This window comes from Hemitrygon akajei, chromosome 10, assembly GCF_048418815.1.
Source record: "Hemitrygon akajei chromosome 10, sHemAka1.3, whole genome shotgun sequence".
Taxonomy (NCBI): domain Eukaryota; kingdom Metazoa; phylum Chordata; class Chondrichthyes; order Myliobatiformes; family Dasyatidae; genus Hemitrygon; species Hemitrygon akajei.
This window is the reverse complement of record NC_133133.1, coordinates 70929225-70953678: the sequence shown is the minus strand read 5'-3', so window position 1 is coordinate 70953678 and position 24454 is coordinate 70929225. Positions and strand designations below refer to the sequence as shown.

Sequence of the window (24454 nt, the reverse complement as noted above, 5' to 3'; positions counted from 1 at the left end):
ACCAAACAATTTTCAAGCAGCTGTTGTCAAACAACTGGTACAAGTTCAAAAGCATTAGGCATAATATAAATGTTTTCCTACAATCTGGAAGGGAAAGCATGCTATTTATAATTAATCATCTGCATTTTTGAAAAGTAGTGTTTGAGCCGCAAGTCAGGTCAAGTCAACTTTTATTGCCATTTCGACCATAACTGCTGGTACAGTGCATAGTAAAAATGAGACAACGTTTTTCAGGACCATGGTTTACATGACACAGTACAAAAACTAGACTGAGCTATGTAATTAAAAAAAAAACAGAGAAAGCTATACTAGATTACAGACCTACACTGGACTACATAAAGTGCACAAAAACAGTACTGGCATTACAATAAATAATAAACAGGACAGTAGGGCAAGGTGTCAGTCCAGGCTTCGGGTATTGCGGAGTCTGACAGCTTGGGGGAAGAAACTGTTATATAGTCTGGTCGTAAGAGCCTGAATGCTTCGGAGCCTTTTCCCAGATGGCAGGAGGGAGAAGAGATTGTATGATGGGTGCATGGGGTCCTTCATAATGCTGTTTCCTTTGTGAATGCAGTGTGTAGTGTAAATGTCCGTGACGGTGGGAAGAGAGACCCCGATGATCTTCTCAGCTGACCTCACTATCCGCTGCAGGGTCTTGCGATCTGAGATGGTCCAATTTCCGAACCAGGCAATGATGCAGTTGTTCAGGACGCTCTCAATACAACCCCTGCAGAATGTGATGAGGATGAGGGGTGGGAGATGGACTTTCCTCAGCCTTCGCAAAAAGTAGAGACATTGCTGGGCTTTCTTTGCTATGGAGCTGGTGTTGAGGGACCAGGTGAGATTCTCCATCAGGTGAACACCAAGAAATTTGGTGCTTTTTACGATCTCTACCGAGGAGCTGTCGATGTTCAGCAGTGAGTGCCCTCCTGAAGTCAACAACCATCTCTTTTGTTTTGTTCACATTAAGAGACAGGTTGTTGGCACTGCACCAGTCCGTTAGCCACTGCACCTCCTCTCTGTAAGACGATTCATCGTTCTTGCTGATGAGACCCACCATGGTGGTGTCATCGGCGAACTTGATATGGTTCGAGCTGTGTGTTGCAGCACAGTCGTGGGTCAGCAGAGTGAACAGCAGTGGACTGAGCATGCAACCCTGGGGAGCCCCCGTGCTCAGTGTGATGGTGTTGGAGATACTGCTCCCGATCCGTACTGACTGAGATCTCCCAGTCAGGAAGTCTAGGATCCAGTTGCAGAGGGAGGTGTTCAGGCCCAATAGGCTCAGCTTTCCAAACAGTTTCTGAGGGATGATTGTGTTGAATGCTGAACTGAAGTCTATGAACAGCATCCGTACGTATGTGTCTTTTTTTGTCCAGGTGGGTTAGGGCCAGGTGGAGGGTGGTGGCAATGGCATCATCTGTTGAGCGGTTGGGACGGTATGCAAACTGCAGGGGGTCCAGTGAGGGGGGCAGCAGGGTCTTGATATGCCTCATGACTAACTTCTCAAAACACTTCATGATGATGGATGTAACTGCAATGGGACGGTAGTCATTTAGGCAGGACACTGAAGACTTCTTCAGCACAGGGACGATGGTGGCGGCCTTGAAACACGTTAGAATGGTGGTGCTGCTCAGGGAGATGTTGAAGATGTCTCTTTTTCTTAAATAGCAAGGAATAAATCAGATAGAAAACTTTGTGGGGTACGAAATTTCAGAAAGCATGGATCAATTGTTTTTGATACCCTGGTTAGTTTATATTGGTTTAAACAAAATTTATGACGCTTACAGTTTTTTAACATCTTATAGTTTTACATTGGCTTGAAGTACTGGCGCATAAGTACTTCAGAACCAAAAATTTAATTGTTTGGAACTGAGCTGAACACAGCCAAAGGAGGAAGTGGTATTAAAAATTATCTGTATAATAAGTTTAGAAGGTGCATTTTCTTTGTTTTAGTTTGCTGGTGGTAATTTTGTTGCTTAGAATAAGTTTAATGGAACAGTTTGAATTGTTTTTTTTTTTGGATGGTTATTACATTTGCAAGCATGTTGAATTACATCAGAACCTTTTCTTAATGGCATGGGCCTTGATTCAGAACAAGGAACTATTGACGTTGCTCAGGTCATTTGAGAAGTTTTTGTCTGAAGATATGAACTTTACCTCTTCTGGCTTTTGAAATTGTCTAATTAAAATGCTGTAATCTGGATGAGGATTTAGTTATGCAAGCATTTTTTTGGCATTGGCTACTCTATTTATATTGAAGGACAGCTTGAAGTTGCTTTAAACCTTGTATGATATGGATAAGCAATACACACAAAATGCTGGATGAACTCAGTCTGCCAGTCAGCATTGACTTTTGCAATTTTCCATAGATGCTGCCTGGTCGACTGAGTTCCTCTAGCATTTTGCGTGTGTTGCTTGGATTTCCAGCATCAGTAGATTTCCATGTATTTATGATATGGACAAGCAGAGTCCAATGGTTTGTGATTGCAGAATCTGCCATTGCAACTGATATGCCTAAATTAGTTGACAGAGAATTACCCAAACAGGTTTCAGTGCAAGTTACAGGAGAAAAATCTGAAACTGAGCATATATCCAATTCCGATAAGAGTTGTAAGCATTAAGATTGAAGGTGGTTTTTACTCGTTGTTCTTCTGTGTAACAGTATTCTAAGTGTTATTTTGCGCATATAAGCCATTAAACACAATCAATTTGTACTTAATAACATTCAGAGCTTTAGAATAAAAATCAGGTGTATTATCATTGACATACATCATGAAATTTATTGTTTTATAGCTGTACAGTACAGACATAAAAATGGCACTATGCAGCAAAGTAAATAAACAAAGTAATAAGATGAGGCATGTCCTGGAGGTAAGGGTCCTTAATGGTGGATTGCACCTTTTTAAGGCATTGCTTTTTGAAGATATTGATAGTGGCGAGGGCTGTGCCTGTGATGGAGCTGGCTGAGTCTACAACTCTGCAGCCTTACTTGATTCTGCACATTACAAACTCCATGCCAATCGGTGATATAATCAGTCAAAATACTCTCCAGGCACATCTGTAGAAATTTTCTAGAGTCTTTGGTAGCATAACAAATCTCCAAGTGAAATTTAGCTGCTGGTTTGCCATCTTTGTGATTGCATCAATATGTTTTTGGCTAGAATAGATCTTCTGTTGACTCCCAGGAACTTGAAGTTGCTCACCCGATCCAACACTAACCCCTCAATGAGGACTGGTGTGTGGTCTCCCAATTTCTCCTGCCTGAAGTCCACATTCAATTCTTTGGGTTGCTGGCATTGAGTGGAAGGTTTTTGTTGCGACACACTCAACCAGGCAATCAGCTGTATGCCAGCTCAATGCCATGTGAGATTCTCCCTCCAAGTGTGATGGCATCAACAGACTATACAGGTGGCTTTTGAGCTGTACCTAGCTTCACAGTCATGGGTGTGGAGAAAGTACAACAGTGGGATAAGCACGCATTCTTGAGGTGCACCCGTGTTGATTATTAGTGAGGAGGTGGTATTACCACTAAATATTCACTGTAGTCTTCCATTGGGGAATCAAGAATACAGTTGCAGAGGGAGGTACAGAGGCCCAGGTTTTGAAGCTTGATGATTAGTAGTACAAATATTTTAGAAAATGTATTCATCTGCCTTTTGATTGTATTTATTCTGTGGAATGAAGTATATCATATGATTTGGGTAGCATTTTTAAGATGCATGATTTGTCAAAATATGACATTTTGCCTGTGGTGCAGCTGATATGGTTGTTTGAATTACTCTAAAATATATAGGAGCAAATTATTTACCTGTTCAAAAGTAGCATAAAATTAGACTTTGTAGTTTTAGGTCTAAATTTCATCCAGTATGTTTTTTTCTAGAGTTGTTTATGGCACTTGTTTAATTTTTTATGTCAGACTGTGCTGTTTCTGCAGTCCATCACAAACAAAATATAACCTATTGCATTATAACCAAGGATTTACAACAATAGGATTAATCAAGAAGTGACATAGCTTGCCGTACATGTTCAATGATTACAGGATTAAAAGTCCTTTGTTTCATTGCTCAAGGCTATGTACAATTTGTTAATTTTTTTTTCTCCTGACAGCATCAGCAGTCGAGCCAGTCAGTGTTAGACCAAGCATCCCATCGCATGCTCCGTATCTTCTGATTGGTGGAGGCACTGCATCATTTGCAGCAGCGAGATCTATCCGTGCACGAGATCCTGGAGCAAGGGTGGGCAATAATCTCACATTATATGGATTTGTATTTAAGTATACATTTGTGTTATGTCTTTGCTTTCTCTGTTCAATTGACTAAAGTGTCTTAAAACTCTTCTAAGTAAAATGACAAAATAGAAAAATATGACATATTGTACCATCATACAAAAATATATATTTTTTTAAACAACCCTAGATTAGGGAAGGAGAAATAATCCCAATTTAAACTGAAAAAAAAGAAAGGCAGAGAGACGAGTGTTAAAATATGTCTGGTACCATTGGAACTCTGCCTGTACTAGAATGCAAAAAAGATTTTAAAGAAAAATAAATGCATTTATACATAGTAGTCCAGGCAAAAAAAAAGTTGTCAGTCTACCTGATGACATCTAGTGTTCATAACTGGAATACATTTTACAGGTTTAATCTCCATGTTTAAGGGATGACGTGCTTACACTGGAGGCAGTGCAGAGAAGATCCACAAGATTAATTCGTGGAATGAAGGCTTGAATCAATGAAGATTAAACCTATTGTCAGTGGAATATTGAATGAGAAATGATTTTATTGAAACATATAAGATTCTGATGGGAATGACAGGATGAATGCTGGGATGGTGTTTCCCTAATTGGGAGTATCTAGCACAGGGGGGGAATAATGGGAGCTCTAAAATCCAAAGAGCTGTTAAAATAGAATTGGTGGGGTTTCTAGGATTTAGAAGTATGACTGATAAATAATAATTGCTTCCCATTTGTAATATGCATATTTGTTGTATGGATAGGCCAGTCTCCTCTTAGGAAAGGAAAGGTGTGTCTGTTGAAGTTGAGATGTGGTTGTGATATCAAAGAGCATGATGGGTTCAAATTCCACTTCAGTGGAGTACTGCTGAAGTGTATGAAATTTGCAGTTTTGGTGAAGGTGTGATGAGCTTTGTACCTTGTGCTTTGACTGTGTAGTTTTATCATATATTCAGTAGTGTATAGGTTTGTCTGCCAATGACATTATCATTAAATTAGTTACTTAGTAATTATTGATTCATGAGAAATTCAGGTCTATGGAATTTTTCTTGAAAATGTCGAGGGTAAAAATAGGCTTTTGGTAGTGATTGGTAAAATAGAATCCAATTCTAGGATGCAGAATTTGAGAATTCAATGTGTGAAGGAATTAAGTGAAGGGAAAAGGCAATCTGCTTTCTGTAGCAAAAATCAGTGGAGTTAATAAGTGGTAGTAACGAATTTCAGAACCAGTGGAAAGGTTTGAATATGACACGATATGAAGAGTGGAAAGAATTGGCTAGTGAATGGTGTAGTTCTTCATTTCCTCAATTTCAGTTTCTCAGAACTATAACTCAGAACAAGTGTGTAATTCAAATTGATAATTTAAAACCAGATTGTTAATTATAAACAGGCAGTCATAAAATTTAATTGGCATTTAGATTAAAACACATGGGGGGGGGGGATGTTGTGGCTGGAGCACATGGGAGCTGCTGGAGATTGTTGGAATTATGACAATTGAGGAATCAAGCCAGTGTTTGAGATTTCTTCATTACATCAGGAAAAGAGAGTGTTATCTGAGCATTTTGTTCTGGGGAAATAGTTTGAACTTTTGCAATCTGTAGATTTAGTAATTGAAGAGGGTGCAATTAGAATGAAGCAGGTAGGGAATCCAGAAGACAGCAATAGAAGCATGTTGACTCCTGCACTTGTCTGACAAGTCTATGAATTTTGAGGGCTTAGTGGGTAGTGGCAATGACCACAGGGAGGATGAGTAAAATGACCATGGCATCTGGGGCTGTTAAAGCTGAGGAGTGAAAAATGTGGTAGTGATGTGCGACTGTAATTTGATGCATAGGAACTGTTTTCTAGAACTGTTTTGAGTCCTAAATGCTATGAGCAGCATGGTGTCAACTAAATGGATGCAAAGTTGAAATGATCTGTATTACTATCTGTCATGTTCAAACACTCGTTAATCAAGGGTCCGTGTGAGTGGGATATATAACGTTTATATATGTGTAGGTTGTTGTGTTCCAAAATTCTGTAGATTGGAAGACAATAAATATAACCCTACTAAAAGGGGGAAATAAAGAGAAACAAATCACACACTCAGCGATTCAGGAACAGCTTTTTCCCTTCTGCCATCCGTTTCCTAAATGGATATTGAAACTGTGAACACTACCTCACTTTTTTAATATACAATTATTTCTGTTTTTTACATGATTTTAATCTATTCAATATATGTGTACTGTAAATTGGTTTACTTATTATTATTATTGTTATTTTCTTCTATATTATGTATTACATTGAATTGCCGCTGCTAAGGTAACAACTTTCACGACACATGTCGGTGATAATAATTCTGATTCTGAATTCTTTTGAGGCTGCAGCAAGCAGAATAGATTAGAAGGGTTCAGTGAATATAAGTACAAGGAGTTTAAGTTGCCACACACAAGTTTATTGGATAAAAGTAGAACACAAGTAATTAGAGCTTGTGTTAATTGTGTGAACTGAAAATTGTTTAACTGGAGGAAACCATAAAAATAAAGCATTTTTATGTTGGGTTACTTTGACAAATGGGGTATCATGGGGGTTAGTGCTGGCACCTCAGCTGTTTACAAACTCTAACAATGATATTGATGAAGTGATTTGGTTGGTGTAACATATCCAATTTGCAGACAAAGATATCAGTGAGTTGTGAGGGGAATGCAGACAGACTTCTTGGCTATAAACAGCTTAACTGAATGGGCATGCGCATGGTAAATGGAGTTTGAAGTGGGCATGTGAGATCGTCTGCTTTGAGAGACAATATAAGAAAATAGCATGCTTTAAATGATATTGTGGAGTTTATGAGATGTGCAGATCATTAGATTAATTAACCACTATGTAGGTGAATCTGGTGAGTTGATAGAATGTAGAGAGAATAGGATTCTCTGAGGATCTAACCTGGTCTCAACATATCGATGTAGTTATGAGGAAAGCAAGACAGCAGCTATATTTTATTAAGAGTTTGAAGAGATTTGGCATGTCAACAAATACACTCAATCACTGTCTGGTATGTGGGGGGGGGGGGGGGGGAGGCTACTGCACAGGACCGAAAGAAGCTGCAGAAGTTTGTAAATCTAGTGGATACTAGCCTATAGATTGCCCAGGACATCTTTAGGGAGTAGTGTCCAGTATTAAGGACCTCCAGCACCCTTTTCTCACTGTTACCGTCAGCTAGGAGGTACAGAAGCCTGAAGGCACACACTCAGTGATTCAGGAACAGCTTCTTCCCCTCTGCCATCCGATTCCTAAATGGACATTGAATTTTTGGACACTACCTTACATTTTTTAATATACAGTATTTCTGTTTTTGCACTTTTTAAAATCTATTCAATATACGTAATTGGTTTATTTGTTTATTATTCTTTTCATTGTATTATTTTTTTCTCAGCTAGATTATGTATTGCATTGAACTGCTGCTGCTAAGTTAACAATTTCACGTCACATGCCGGTGATAATAAACCTGATTCTGATTCTGATATGGAATTTGTGGGAATAGGTGGACTCGATGGACCATGAGGCTTGTATCTATGCTGTATCTCTGACTTTAACTTCAGTGTTCTTGGAGTTGAGGCTCAGATACAGCAAGCGATTAGGAGAGAAGGGGTAGGTTGGCCTTACTGCAAGAGGCTCATCAGATTGATTTTTGAGATGGGTAAAGTAGTCCATTGAGGGCAGAAAGCCTGCAAGTTCAGAAGGTGAACTTATTTAAACATAAATTATTCTGTGGCTCAGCTGGGTAATAAAGAGATAACGTTTTCCTGACTGTATTTCACAGAGTAAAAAGTAGTAGATTTGAAAGAAAGCATCACTTATTAGTACTGAACTGGCAGGGTCACATAGGGGCTGTATTAAATCTTCAGAATTTTGTAACCCGGAAGTCTGTAAAGATTCACTCACATTTGAGACTGAGCAGTTTTTGGATATTAAAGGAATTGTGTCAGTGCAAGAAAGTAGCTTAGAGGTAAAAGATAAACCACGATCTTACTGGACAGCAGAAGAGGAGATGGAAAGGTTAAATCACCGCCTCCTGATTCCCTTATTCAGGTCTGTATAGACAGTAAGTTTCTCAGAAAGGACCTGAGAAAGTAAAATTAGAAGATGAGGCTGAAAAATAGTAGAAATTCAAGTATTTTACATCAGTCTTCATGTATCTCAGTAATGAAAAATTTGGGAAAAAGGAATGAGAATGAAAATAATCAGTATTGAGAGAGGAGAAGGTGTTGGGTAAAACATGATGTCCCTTAAATCTGATGCCTGCGCCCTCTGGTGTTAAAGTTTAAAGTACATTTATGATCAAAGTATGTATACAACCTTAAGATTCATCTTACAGGCAGCCACAAAACAAAGAAACCCAATAGAACCCATTAAAAAAGACTGTCAAACATCCAATGTGCAAAACAAAAGAACAAACCATGCAAACAATAGAAAGTAAGCAAATAACATTCAGAACGAAAGTTCACAAAACTGAGTTCACAGGCACAGCGCCAATGTATCACTGCAGCAGATCCAGGAGGCTGTTAATTATAGGCCACAGCCTCAGTTCAGCACAAAGACAAGTAAATCTTGCCAAACAGTGAGCTGAACACCAGCTCCAGCTCCAACACCCTGACCTTTTCAATCTGGCCCCGTGTCTCAATTCGGCCTGTACACATCACGCCACAACTATCCTGCACCTTTAACTTCAGTACACATTGCAAAAGCTCAACTCTGAAAGGGAAGCTACAGGTAATGATTGTTTTCCATAAAAAGTGTGATTAATTGAATAGTCAGTTTTGTTTGCTGCCAGTAAGTCATTGCTGTCTCTCTCTAGCGCCTTCAAACTGGAAGTTTTAAGTTTTAACTGTAAATTAAGTAACTGCAGCGGGGGTTGATCTTCTAAAATTCCAGCAGAATTTCATTTAACCATGTTGGTAGGTCTGGAACCGCATAAAGGCCAGTTTGAAAAAGGATGTCAGATTGTGTACCCTGAAACATAGTAGTAAATTGCACTAGATGGCACTTGATAAAATAGTTGCAATTCTTGATTGCCCTCTTCCTCATTCCCAGATATAGTTTTCCATCATTGATTGGGGTCAAGTCTGTAAACTCCAGCATTCCCTTCTAAAGCCTTTGGCTGTCTGTCTTTTCTTTCTAAAGTGTTTATTAAAACATATCTTTCACTAAGTAGTGGTCATCTATCCTTATACCATTTTAGTTGGGTTATTGCCAGTTTTTTCTATGATCATCCTCCTGTGGAGTACCTTAGACTATTTTGCTAAGTTGAAAGCATTACTGTACTAAAAACAAAAACTGAAATACTGAGCATGTTAACAGCATCTATGGCGAGAGATAGCATTAATGTTTCAGATCCATAACCTTTTCCAGCATCTGTAATACTCTGTATTTAGATTACCCTATGTTGTTGGATCAGAGTTTGGATTCTTAGGTGTTTAACATGTGTATGTTTTAGGTTCTTATCATCACTGAAGAGCCAGATTTGCCGTACATGCGGCCACCTCTTTCAAAAGAGCTTTGGTTTTCGGATGACTCCAGTGTTACAGAAACGCTGAAATTTAAGCAGTGGAATGGAAAAGAAAGGAGGTATGCTTTTAATATTGCTGAAGTCTTGATGTAAGAATTGTTCAACAAATGTACCATTTGTTTTCAATGGTAATGCTTGGAAGTTGACTTATGATGTTACTTGATGCTTTGATTTTTCCTTTCTCAGACAATTGCTTTGGGCATATACTACACTGCAGTTAATAACATCTGACAGTTTTTCCCTATGAGTTTTAAGGGAGGAGTTGTGTGTCTTTTAGGGTTTAAAGTAGCTCTTGGCACTATCCTGAAAACAATATAAGGGACTTTATTCAGGACACCATGAAAATGCTTATTCAATAATCAATATGAAATAGATCGCCTGCACATAACTACATTGCTGTGTGCAAATTAACTGTCTCCTTCTCTATATTATAATTGTGTCTGTATTTAAGGGGGCATCTGGCTGTAAAATTTGATGATTGTGAGGCTATTGCAGTTTTAAACAAATTTATGTTCATTTTGCTAACTTTTGGGGTTTGTGCTTAATTTGAAAGAGGAAATAAGCATCCAGGTTTTCTATACTGAGAACCTGCTTAAATTAAATCTCTCTAGCAAAACTGGAATGTATGTGACACTAGTAGTTTGTGTGGAAATACTATGAGTTCTAGTCATACAGTCATTCGGCCCACCTTGCCTGTGTTGACCTTAATGTTAATCTTATTTTCCAGCATATGGTATTATACCTTGGCTCATCCAGATACTTCCTAAATGTTGTGAAACTCCTTGCCTCCACCACATTCTCAAACAGTGTGCAATCTGCTACTCACCTTAAACCTACGCCTTGTAGTCTTAGAATTCTCTGCTATGGGTTAAACAACTTTCCTATTTACCCAAGATATGCCTCACAACTTTGTTTGCCCCTGTCAGCTCCCTTCTGCTCAAATGCTTCTCTAAGGAAAAGAAGCCAAGCCTATCCAATCCTTATTTTTTTGGTTATATTTTTTTTTAAAAAAAGAAAATTTTCTATGTAATACCACTTAAATAAAAAAGAGCAGTTTATTTTAAAGTATTGGCCATGTATAATCGTTAATATATTTTATGTTCAGCATGTATCTTTTGAGTTGTTGCAATAAAGTTGCACCTAGCATCTGTCTCTCTTCCTCATTTCATCCCTCCAGTTAAAATAGCTTTAAGAACTGACATTTTAACCATATTGGAGTGATCTGAAAAGAGCAATTTCAAGCCAGACTATATTTAACATTTGGCTGGTCCTGCAGTTTGCCTGATATTGTAAGCAACCTTTAAGAACAGGGCCACTAGCTGGTCAAGTATATATTTTTGAACTGAATTTGTGTACTTTCTAATTAAATTTTATTTAATTAAAATGGATGATTAAATTGAAGTCTCAAATCTGTAAATTTTGGTATTTTTTCTCCCTTGCTGCTTGCCACCTGAGTCTCACAACCCAGGTTAGAAACCACTGGATAAAGGGAGTAGGATCCCAACATGTTTAGTGTTTTGTTTGGTTATTGGCCTTGCAGTTAGGTACTTGAACAAGTAGCAACACCGTTTTGTGTTATATCTTGTTTTGTGTTATATCTTGATAGATATGTGGCTTAATTTGTACTTACTTCACAGTTTACGCATATCATTCTATGAACTGGATTACGTTTCTGCAAAACCATTGATGAATGAAAATCATTTTTTAAGCTTGTATTATCTCCTTTACTTAAGTCTGCAGAAAGTTATGAAAATGATCGAAAGTGAATAGTTTTTGAGGTTTAATAGCAGTAAGTTAAAATATTGAAATATGTTCATGTGAGGAAACAAAGAAAACTGCATGGTTGTTTCAGGTGATTCTTAAAAGTTTTTTAGTAATTTGCTCCTTTTCTTTTTTTGTTTTAAACAGTATTTACTTCCAGCCCCCTTCTTTCTATGTTAGTCCTCAAGACTTGCCTTTTGTGGAGAATGGAGGAGTGGCAGTGTTGACTAGAAAAAAAGTAAGTATAAAAATCTAGATTTAGTAATTTGTATTAGTTAATGCTTGATTTGGCCACATTTTTAGAAATGGTAGCATGCAGAGCAGTTTATGAAATGATAGAAATGTAATTTTTAAGTATTTTGATTACCTTGCATTTCTGTGTTGGCCTATGAATTTGAACCGATATTGCTATTTAGATGCCCTGTTGTCAGAAAGCATGACCTAATTACAAGATTTGGTTTTGTTTCTTTTTGTAGGTTGTACATATGGATGTCAGAGGGAACAAAATAAGACTAGACAATGATGTGGAAATAACATATGATAAATGTTTAATAGCAACAGGTAAGCATCTGAGTTTTATTAATAACATTTAGAGCTGAGTACAGTTTTAATCTGTTATGAGCTGTATTTTAGTCATACGCAAATTTTATATCCCCAATATGGTTAGTGATGTACACTACCAGAAAATATTTATTCATATCTAATAAAAATGTGAATCTATAAGAGGTCTGGTAACACGAGTGAATCTGCAGATGCTGGAAATAAATAAAAAACACAAAATGCTGGCAGAACTCTGCGGGCCAGACAGCATCTATGGGAGGAGGTAATAGCGATGTTTTGGGTCGAAACCCTTCATCAGGAGTGAAGTAACATGCGATGGTCGAGGGGGGGATAAGAAGTGGGGGGAGGGATAAAGTAGAGAGCTGGGAAGTGATAGGCTGGAGGGAAATGGGTTGGGGGAAGGTGGAGAATTATGGGAAATAAAAAAGAAAGAAAGGTAGGGCTGGGGGGAGAGATTATAGTGAGGGGGGGGAAAGAGAAAGAGAACCAGACTAAAATAATAGATAGGGATGGGGGTAAGGGTGGGGGGCAGGGGTATCAACGGAGGTCAGTGAGTTGGATGTTCATGCCGGCAGGAAGGAGGCTACCTAGGCGGGAGATAAGGTATTGCTCCATCGACCTGCGTGTGGCCTCATCTTGACGGTAGAGGAGGCCATGGACTCCTGGTCTATTTCCGACATCTCCCTCCCCTTTCTAGATCTTTCTGTTTCTATCTCTGGAGACAGCCTATCCACCGACGTCTACTACAAACCCACTAACTCCCACAGCTACCTAGACTATTCCTCCTCCCACCCTGTCTCTTGCAAAAATGCTATCCCTTTCTCTCAATTCCTCCACCGCATCTGCTCTCAGGATGAGGCCTTTCATTCTAGGACAAAGGAGATGTCTTCCTTTTTTAAAGAAAGGGGCTTCCCTTCGTCCACTATCAACTCTGCCCTCCATCGCGTCTCCCGTATTTCACGCACCTCTGCCCTCACCCCATCCCCCCGCCAGCCCACCAGGGATAGAGTCCCCCTGGTCCTCACCTATCACCCTACCAGCCTACAGATCCAACATATAATCCTCCGTAACTTCCGCCACCTCCTATGTGATCCCACCACCAATCACATCTTCCCCTCCCCCCCACTCTCGGCTTTCCACAGGGATTGCTCCCTATGTGACTCTCTTGTCCATTCATCCCCCCATCCCTCCCCACCGACCTCCCTCTGGGCACTCATCCCTGCAAACGGAAGAAGTGCTACACCTGCCCCAACACTTCTTCCCTCACCACCATCCCAGGCCCCAGACAGTCCTTTCAGGTGAGGCACCATTTCACCTGCGAGTCAACTGGGGTGATATACTGTATCCGGTGCTCCCGATGTGGCCATTTATACATTGGGGAGACCCGCCGCAGACTGGGAGACCGTTTCGCCGAACACCGGCGCTCAGTCCTCCAACAGTGGCGGGATCTCCCTGTGGCCACACACTTTAATTCCACAGATGCTGTCTGGCCGGCTGAGTTCTGCCAGCATTTTGTGTTTTTTAGAGGTCTGGTAAGATTGTTTTGCTGGAAGTTGGAGTACTTCTGATGTTCTAAGTAGGTCTCTTGTGTTGTAAAAAATATCACAGAATAGTATGGATCTTTTTGACCTACCTTCTCAAGAAATGGTGGCAGCTGCATGTATGATTGGATACAGGCCTAATATTAGGCAAATAGGATTAGTGCAGGCTGACACCATGCCAGTCTATACTAATTTTATTTGCTTATATTAGGCCTGTATCCTATTGTATGTGCAGCTACCAGCATCTGTGACACCTTGTCCCAGATAACCAGCACTCTCTGTGAAAAGCTTCCCTTCACATGTCTGCCCCCTGACCCTATACCGCTTCCAATTCTTGATTTGCTGCCCTAGGAAAACAATTCTGCCTATCTATTCTCCAACATCTGCCCTTCCACTGATTAAGGTTTACTGGTCTGTAGTTTGCAGGCTGGTCAATACCAAGCTCTCCTTGCATGTGGTTAATGAAAATGCAAAAAGAGGCCCAGTAATCTCCTCCCTTGCTTCCTTTACCATAACTTCTCTTGTATAAACATCAGATACCAATTTCCTATATCTGACATATACTTCCTCCTTTTCCCTGCTCAAGCCTTCGATATCCTTTGTTCTCTGAATTTACCTTATTTTCCTCTTACTATTATTCTTGCTATCTGGCTTTTAAATGTATCTCACTTATCGGATGTTGTTTTCCCCTTGACTAGTTGTTCTTAATCTACTTCTGTCAGGCCCTGTTGTGTGCTATTGAAATCTACCTTCATGGAGCTCCTTGCATGAAGCTAAATGCAGTTATGTCTACCCTGGTCCTCTCACACTTCCTCTCATCTCCTCCTCTAGTGGACTGGCCCATTCTGTCTTTTACATATGAGTCAACCTTCCCATGAACTGCATTGTCATTCTGGGCAACACAACTTTCTGGAGTCTTGTATGATGCCACAGAAATAAATGCCTCTGTTCCCCTGAATTTCAAGCCCTTTTACTATTGTCATAGTCTGTCTTCCTCCATTCTGTACAGCAGAGTGAATCGTGCTGTTACTGTTCTGGCAGTTGCTGGTTTTCCTTTATAGGCCATCTACCCCTGGCAGTAGTTGTTAGGGGAATTGCCACATGGATCACTTGCCTGCCCCTTCTTGCAGTCACCCATCTATCTGGCTGAACCTGCACTGTGACCGTCTCCCTGAAAGTCCTAACTGTGACATCTTGTGTCTCCTGTATGCTCCCCTATAAGCCCAACTGTGGCTCTGCAGTCTGAAAGGTGTTGGGTAAGACTGCAGATACTGGAATCTGGAGAAACACACCAAGTGTTAAAGTAACTCAACAGGACAGGCAGCTTTATGGAGGGAATTTGCTTCCCTTTATAAATGCTGCCTGACCTACCAAGTTCCTCCAGTGCTTTGAATATTACCCAAAGGAGATGCTGCTGGACTCACTTTCTGCAACAATGTTATCCGGGCCACTTGGCTTCACAGTTTCCCACATGTCACAGGAGGCAAATGGTCTGCTGACTGCCGTTCCTAATCCTTGTGATGTACATTGTTTTTTTAAAAAAGAACAACCTAACTTTACTAAATTGCCATTTAGCCTCGCTGAAGCCTCTGCACTTTGACCTCAAACACAGCTCTTCCAACTCAGAAACATCAGTTCTAATGTGGCCTTTCCTGCTATTCCTACTTCTAGTTTTATAACTTGCTCAGCATCACTCTTGTAGGTATTGCCATTACTGTCAACTCTTGTAGGTATTGCCTTTGTCCTATATGTATGAAAATATTCTGGACAGTAATTAATTATGAAAAAAATAATGTGTTCAGAAACCTTTTTATGAATATTCAGTATTTCATGTGATTGGTCTTGTAATTAATGATTTATTTGTAAATGTGTAACTTGGTGCTTCCCTCACCCAACTCAACTCCAAGCTGGACTTTTAGGCTGCTCTCATTACGTCATGACAATATGGTGTGAGATCAGGAACTCAGGAGAAGGATGAAAAACCACAACAAACTATCTTATATCAACATTTAGTTTTATTGCTTCCACTTGTGTTTTATTAGTGACTTCCCGGACTTTAGAAAGTTTATCTTATTTATTTGTATTCACCCCTTTTGTAATGTGTTTATTCTTATTTGGTTTTCTGCTTGCATACTTAGGTGGAATTCCACGTAACCTTCCAGCACTTGAAAGAGCCGGAGAAGAAGTACAAAAGAGGACCACTTTATTTAGGAAGGTAAATGTACAGTGTTTTTCAATTCTACATTGTACCAGGATCCCATTTATAAAAATCTTATTGTTACTTTCCTATCAGCATCTATCTATTTAAGACATAAGATTATTCTCGACAGAAACAGGCCTTTTAGCCGACTATGTCCATGCCAATCATGAGGTACACATCTCTGCAAATCCCATTTACCAGCATTTGGTTTGTGGCTTCTCTTGCATTGCTGATTGAAGCACTGATCTGCATACCTAAATGTTACTAGAGTATGAATTTTTTTTTCCAGTCCTGATGAAGGGTCTTTGCCCAGAATGTCGATTGCACTCTTTTTCATAGATGCTGCCTGGTCTGCTGAGTTCCTCCAGCATTTTGTGTGTGTTGTTATGAGAGTATCTACTTGCACTATCCACACTTGGATAGTGTTCTTCAGATTCCAGCCGCCCTTTGTGTGACAAATTTCCTTCAATCTCCTTAAATCATTTATCCCCTTCCTTAAACTTATATCCATTAGTTTTAGACACCTACTGCAGGGAAAAGTTTCTGATCGTCAACCCATCTAAGCCTCTTATGATCTAGAGTATCTCTGTCAGTTCCCCTTCAGCCCCTCCACCCCAGGAAAACAAAATAACTAGTCTCTCCTCCTAACTGAAATGCACCATTTCAGGTAACATCCCGCTGAAACTGTGGTTTGACCAGATTCCTGCTGAATCTCTGGTTCAGACACAAAGATAATTGTATATAGGATGCAGGAGCATTTTATTTTCATCTCAGTCCTTTTAGGTTTGATGATGGGGGAGATGGTAATAAAAGTTGGCTAGCATCCTCTTTTGCTTGAGTTGGATTAATTGGCTTCAAGCACAACTGATAATTGGTGATTTTCCCTTAACATGCATGTGCATGTTACAGGACATGTAGATATGCATGGCCAGGATAAAGTTGTTGCTATACAGTCTAGGTTCATGAATGGCCAATTTGGAGAGTAACAGCAGAGGACTGTCCTCAGCCATGGAAGCATCATGTTAACTAGGAGGGCATGAAAATAAAATTAATTAGCATTGCAGTATGGTGTTCAAATGTAACTGTTGATTACAAAAGCTGCACAGCCCTGCACTGTCATTTGCTTATTAAGTTGTTGCTTTAATTTGGATTATAACTTGCTGTGTTGGAAATGTTTATAGTGAATAGATTATGGTGATAGGTGAACATAAAATCAGTAAAGAAAGGCAATTCCTAAATCCAAAGGAGAAAAAAAAGCCAGAAACTGACATATTAGCTGCAACAAGCAAAATAAACTCTTGAAAAATTAATGTTTCTGTGTTTGTTACCATTTTGCATATTAAGACGCATTAATATTCTGTGCTTGAGAATTATTTTGTTTTCCTGTTATTCGTGGTTAAACCTTCCAGCTAGCATGTTTCTATTACAAACTTTACATAGTGGAGTTACGTCATGGGAGGGGAAAAAAACTATGGAAATGTTTAACCATTTGTTTATTTGTGCAATTTTTGAAGCCATCCAGAAAAAAGGTATTTGTTTAACAATGGAATTATAGCTTTGAAGCATTTGTACTACTGACACTATAAATTGTCACTTCAACCCTTATTTACCCATCAGAATCTTACTCCTTTTATACAGATGGATACTTATAGGCTCTTGTTTTCTTACATCGCAAAAGGAAAGATAGCTTCCTGGATGATAATTCACAGTTGATAGTCACACAACAGATGGTATTTAATCCTGCCAAGTGCAAGGTAATGCATTTTGGGAAGTAAAATAAAAGTAAGACATATAGTAAATGCGCTAAGGAATATTGATGAACAGATGGTATAGAGTATAAAAGCGGGAGTGAATATTGCAACTTCACAAAACACTGGTTAGATTTCACATGGAGTTTTCATATGCACATTTCTGTTTGCCACACTGTAGAAAGAATTTGGTTGCACTAGTGAGAGTGCAAAAGAGATTCACCAGCATCTTGCCTAGTACAGAGGGCTTCAGTAATGGGGAGAGATTGGATGGATTGTATTTGTTGTCCCTGGAACAAAGGAAAATGAGGGCGACGTGATAGCTATATATAAAATAATGAGAGGCATGGAGAGGATAGATAGTTAGGAGTATTATCCCATGATAGGGATATTAAATAAGATGAGAGGAATGAATTTTGAAGTGGATTTGATGTTAAAGATTCTTTTACACAAGATGATTGATATCTGGAATTTGCTGCCGGAGAAGGTGATGGAGTCAGGTACAATTACTGTGTTCAAGAGACATTTAGACATACTTAAATAGGCATAACAAAGAAGGATATAACCATATATAGGTAAATAGGATTATTGTAGATAGGTGAGCTCAGCTTGCACATGGTGGACTAAAGAGCCCATTTCCGACTCTAGCTATGACACGAAATCTCTGCCTGCTTGGCCATGCATGAAACAAAGAAAGCTGGGCCCTTGAGGTGTATTGCTGCTGTGCATAATCTGTCCCTGTGCATACTTCCAGCAGGCTCTTCTTAGCATTCAGGGAGGTGGGCTTCGTTTTTCTTTATTCCCTTATCACTCACATTTCCACCAAGCCTTCTCAGATGTTAATTGAAATATTAATTCATATAATAAATATATATTATTAATACTGGAAGATCAGGAGGCATTCAAATCTGTATCTTTTTGGTACATATAGGCACACAACTCATAGATTTAAACTGTGAGATTTAAGCTATGAGTAAGTTTGATTAGATGCAGATTTTTGTGATTAAATCTGTGCACCAATCACTGCCTTGGAGTTTCAGAACGCATTCAGTACTATTTCTCATGTACCACACTGTACATGTAGCTCATTCTATAGAGTTAGTAATTGTAAAAGTATGACGGAAAACAAGACATGTAACGAGAATGTGACCTGATGTGCACAGAGTGAACAATGTTATTTATTGTTTCACTTCTGCTAATCATAATTGAGAAATAAGGTGCCGAGGCATTGAATCCTGCTGAATTCATTTAACCTATAGTCATTTCTAAGATCTGACTGTATGACCTACATGACTGCAATTAATCTGAGGCTAATGAGTTCATGGTATGCGATGCAGAAATTAACGCAGCTACCTTAGTTTCAGGAACCTGGTTCAACCTTGACCTCATCGGTTGCTGTCCATGGGAAATTTATATGTTCTCCCTGTGGCCACAAATGGTTCCCCTGGATACTGCAGAATCTTCTCACATCCCACAAAAGCCATGATATGTTAGGTTGAATGCTACAGTAAATTTCATATAGCATTTGTAAATGACAAAAGGATCAAAGTGATGGGCTATGGACATGTGAAAGAGAATGAGTTTTAGGTACAGGGGAAATGAAGAGTGAGAATAGGGCTAAAGGATTGCTCTACTAGGAACTATAAGGCAGTATAGGCACCATCTGTTTTCTAATAAATTCATATTAAGGAATGCAGCTAGTTTTACTACATATTAATAATGTCTTAAGAGAGAGGAATCAGATGGGCCATACAAGTTACAGCCAAGGAGATAAAGGAAGATTAACAGGTATTAAGTTGAAGAAAGAGAGAAAATATTACAAGAGTTGTGATGTGGCTACATTGTTGTGATGCTCTTGGATGCAGTTGAAGTTGTTGAGGATAAACAGCAGAAGATGTAGAAACAGGAATAGGCTCTTCAGTCCTTTGTACGTGCTCAACCATCAAGTAAGGTTGTTATTTTTCTTTGGCCTGAGTATCTTCAATTATCCATTTATGTCTTGATTTCCCTTAATCTGTTTTGAATCAATAAATGACTTGTTGCTCATGGGCTTTTGGGGTAGAATTTGAGGAAAATTTTTTTCCTCGTGTTATACCTAAATAGCCTGCACCATTTTTGAGACTCTGATCCTTTAGCATTTGACTCCATGATCAGGGCAAATGTTCTCTCTGCATTTGGGCTCTTGAGCTCTATTAAATTTTATAGCTTTCAAGGAGCTCTCCTTAAGTTCTTCTAAACTTCCGGAAATATAGATCTGGTCCACTTAATATCTCCTAATTTGGACCCAATCTAGTGAATTTTTTTGGTCCTCTCTGTCGAGAGCACTTCTTACAGTTTAGGAAATGTAGTCAGCACATAGTACTCTAACTATGATCTCATTAAAGCCCTAAATGATACAGTCAGGCATGTTTTTATGTTGTGTACTCAAATCTCGTTACACCATTAAACGACACCAAAGTCTTTGAGCATCAATATTCTTCCAGTCACCATTCAAAATTTTCTCTAACTTTGCTTTTGCACCAAAGTTCAAAGTAAATTTTAGTATCAAAGTACATGTATGTCACTATATACGACCCTGAGATTCATTTTCTTGTTGACATACTCAGCAAATCTATAAAATAGTAAATACAGGATTAACAAAAGGTTAACCAGACTGCAGAAGACAACAAACTATGCAAATGTAAATATAAATAAATAGCAATGAATAACAAGAACATGAGATAATGAGATAGAATTTTTAAAATAAGATCATTGGTTGTAGTGACATTTCAATGATAGAGCAAGTGAGTATAGTTATCCCCTTTTATTCACGAACCTGTAGTAACTATTCTTGAACCTGGTGGTATGAATCCTGAGATTCTTGTAACCTCTACCTGATGACAGCGAGAAGCAAGCACGACTTGGTTGGTGAGGATCTCTGATGGATACTGCTTTCCTATGACAGTGTTTCATGTAGATGTGCTCCGTGGTTCGGAGGTTTTACCTGTGATGTACTGGGCCAGCTGCTGCTTTTTGTAGGAATTTCTGACCAAAGGCAATGCTGTTTCCATACCAGGCTGTGATGTAGCCAATCAATATACTCTGCACTCCACATCTATAGAAGTTTGTCACCACTTTACTTCACACTTCATATTTTCTGCCTTTAATGCCAACATCTTGCTGTCATGCACCATTTTAAAAAATACTTTATCTCCTCAAAATGGATGGAATCAATAGAAAGAGGGAAGGAAACTAACCTGATTTTGTCTTAGTTTAAAGATAGAACTACAATTCAATTCAATTGTGTAGCTAAACTAATATTCCATTTTGAAGCTTGTATGCTCTCTCCGTGATCATGTGGGTTTCTTTTTCTTTTTCCAATATTTTTATTAAGTTTCATATACACAAATACAGAATTCATAAGGAGACTTATTATAAATCAAAATAAAACAGCACAAAATGCACTGTTTATAAATCACACTGATACAGTTACGGTATCCCATAATGATGATCAATCAAATAAAATAAATTGAATGATGAAATACAATAGTATGGTTAATTATATTATTTAAAAAATCTATACCCCCTACCAAGACAAAGCTGGTTGGTTTAAAAAAATGAGAAAAAAAAGGAGTACTTTACCATATATTGTTTTATAATAATAGCCCAGATCTCTATTTTAATGACAATTCAGGAAGGGTCCCCATAATGTTTGAAAATCTTGATTAGATTCAGAAATCGAACAACGAATCTTCTCTAGATTTAAACATGACATAACATCACATAACTGTTGAGCATGTGTGGGGGGGCAACCTCTTTCCATTTAAGCAAGATCGCCCTGCTAGCCATAAGAGAAATAAAAGCCAGTACCCGCAAGTGAGAAGGCTCCAAAATTATAACTCTTTCCTCAACAATACCAAATAAGGCAGTCAAAGGATTGGGCTTAAAACTAACTTTTAAAAGTACAGAAAAAGTTTGGAATACATCTTTACAATATCTTTCAAGGCTCAAACATGACCAAAACATAAGAATTGATGAAGCCTCTCCATTATTACATCTGTCACAGTAAGGAGATATATCTGCAATATAACGAGAGAACTTGTCTTTAGACATATGAGCCCCGTGTACTACTTTAAACTGTAGAAGGGAATGACGAGCACATAATGATGAAGAAATAACCATTTTGAAAATAACCCTCCACGTCTCATCAGATAATGAAGTCTGTAGATCCTTTTCCCAATCTTTTTTAATTTTATCTGAAGGAGCCATTCTCAGTCCCGACAACAGATCATAAATATATGATATTCAGCCATTTTCAAAAGGTTTCAATTAAAAAATTACATCTATTATGTTCTCAGCTGGCCTAGTAGGAAATGTATGTAGTTTAGATCTTAAAAAAATCTCTAATCTGTAGATATATGTGGGTTTCTTCCAAGTGCTCCACTTTCCTCTCACGTTCAAAAGATGTACGAGTTAGGGTTAGTAAGTTGTGGACATGCTTTGTTGGCATTGAAAGCCAACTGCGGACTGCCTCCAGAAAATCACAAACAAAGCAGTTAACTGGATTTTTCAAAAGTATACATGACAGATAAAGCTAATTTCTTTACAGACTGTGACTTCTGCTTTCAGAAAAACATTCGTCATTAAATAATTTGTAAAATTAGATTGCATGTGCTGATAATCCTGTCACTAAATTTTGCATTATAAAAACAAAATGTGAACAATTTTCGCAGTTGGTTTGGGCGGATATATTAAGCAAAGTGTTATTTGTTTACCTGAATGTTCTTTTATCAGAACTGAAAATAAAGCAAGTTTTACATTGCAGAGGACAGAAAAGGGGCAGGAAGAACTAAAAGCAGTGTGTGATTGAGTTGAAATTAGAAAACATGATGGTGGTTGAAAGAGGCAAGTAAATGCAAGTGAAAACATGGTGCATTTGTGTGATACACAATATGGGGAGACAAATTAAATGTGAAGTTGCCTGAAGAAGGAAAAAATGGCGGGGTGGGATTTCAGTGGTAGAAATAGGAAATTCAAAGCTGGCATGGCTGATTATGTGAAATTGTTGAATTCATTCAGTCTAGAAAGCTGTAATGTGCACAGAGAGAAGATTAAGTTCGGTTTCATGAGTTTCTGCTGAATGTCATTGAAACATTGCAGGAGGCCAAAGGCAAGTCAGAGTAGGAATGAGTTGGAGGATTACACTAACAGATAACTGGAAACTCAGTCAATAGAAACTGAGCAGAAATATTTATTAGAGATATCTCAATGTGAAGGAGACAGAATGCAATAACTAAAGTAGAAGAAGTGTAAGTGACAGCATTAGTTAGAAAAATTGAGTTCTCAGGCAGCACACATGGAGCAGGTAAAATAATTAGGTCTGTATTTCTATAATAGTTTGGAACTGTTGTGGGGGGGGGGGGGGTGCGAGAAAAAGTAAGTATTTGTGTATATCCAAGGGAACCAGAAAATCCCAAAGGGATTAGTTCCTTCAGACAGCTGAAAAGGAAGGAGTGGCAGTGTGTCTGCTGATGGCATTACATTGGTAGTGTTGAAAAATTCAGGTTTATTGTCTGAAAGTGAGGACAATGGGGAATCCTTATTGGGAGAGAAGGAGAGCAGAAATATAGGAAGTGGAACAGCTATTCAAGCCTTGTTGGCTCTGGTAGAGGTGAAACTACAATGGAGGAGAAAGGAGAAACAAACTTTGGCAGCATTAGTGTGGAGGATAATGTCAGAACAGATACAGTAGAAATATGGGAGCTGGAAGAAACTGAAATGGAGGCCTTGCACAAAGCAGAATAAGAGGAAATCTAGCTGAGTAACTCTGTAACCTAGTGTGCTTAGGGTGGATATTGGTAGCTAACGTTCATCATAGAGATTGATGTCAAGGAAAGCAAAGCAAGAGTCAGAGACAAACTGTGTAAGTTAAACTACGTTAGAAATTAACTAAAAAAGGTATGAGTATAGGAAGCAGTCCCAATTCAGTCATCAAAGTACTGGAAAAATACATGAAAAGGGAGACCTAGATAGGATTAAAATGTAAGTGGTTCCATGTATGACAGAGAAAGGTGTTGGTAGAACCCATGAAAATTTCCATAGTTAGGTGCGAATAAATCAATGCATTTGAGTACTTATGAGTGCGGTCTTTACGACGTAGTTCTAATAGCTGTTCTTGATGTTTAAAGTAAATCAGATGTTTTTTCTACAAAATGGTGGCTGTCAATCTTACTTGTTTTCATTTTTCAGATCCTACAGTCAAAGGATTTTATTTTGCATTCCATTGACATCGACATTTTGTTCTGTTCTTTTCCATGTCTTGTCTTCTATGTTGCATTTAGTTATGTTTTCTGGATTGACCTCCTTTGTGTAATCTGTGTAATCTTTTGTTATCAACTTTTAACAAATTAAATTAATGTTGAATCCGCTTCACAAGTACATAATCTGAAGACATTCTTGCCATAAATTTTGTTAGTTGTTTCCTCTCATCACTAGATTTTCTAAGTGATTTTGTTTTTTGAAACTAATGGAGTCTGAAGCTCAAGCTTGAATTTCATTGTTATTTTAATTTTGACAGTGGAATGCATTCCCATCCATATTAAATTTGAAATTAACATTTATAACATTCATATTCATAACAATTTTAAATCTAAAACAGTGTTAAGATCATATTGAAAGCAATTAAATATTATAAATTGATCTTAAATTGCAAGTAGAGAACAAAATTATACTCCAATGTGAATTTGAAATTGCAAAATTAGTTGTAAATAATTGAATTGTGAGATTCAAAGGTCATCTTATCTTGGAAATGGAATGCTTTCAGATTTCCTTGAAACAAACTTTCTCCAAGTTTTAATGCAATACAGAATAGTAAGTACGAGGGATGATT

At 38.4% G+C, this 24454-nt stretch overlaps 1 protein-coding gene across 3 annotated transcripts in view; it reads left to right on the top strand.

Annotated features, from left to right (window-relative positions):
• aifm1 (apoptosis inducing factor mitochondrion associated 1) overlaps positions 1 to 24454 on the top strand; it is a 68526-nt gene that overhangs the window by 25296 nt on the left and 18776 nt on the right. For all 3 annotated transcript variants that reach the window (XM_073058430.1, XM_073058429.1, XM_073058432.1), the window contains 5 exons: positions 4108 to 4235; positions 9704 to 9834; positions 11684 to 11774; positions 12013 to 12097; positions 15777 to 15853. In XM_073058430.1, coding sequence (XP_072914531.1) covers positions 4108 to 4235; positions 9704 to 9834; positions 11684 to 11774; positions 12013 to 12097; positions 15777 to 15853 — 512 coding nt within the window. The remainder of the gene's footprint in view (positions 1 to 4107; positions 4236 to 9703; positions 9835 to 11683; positions 11775 to 12012; positions 12098 to 15776; positions 15854 to 24454) is intronic.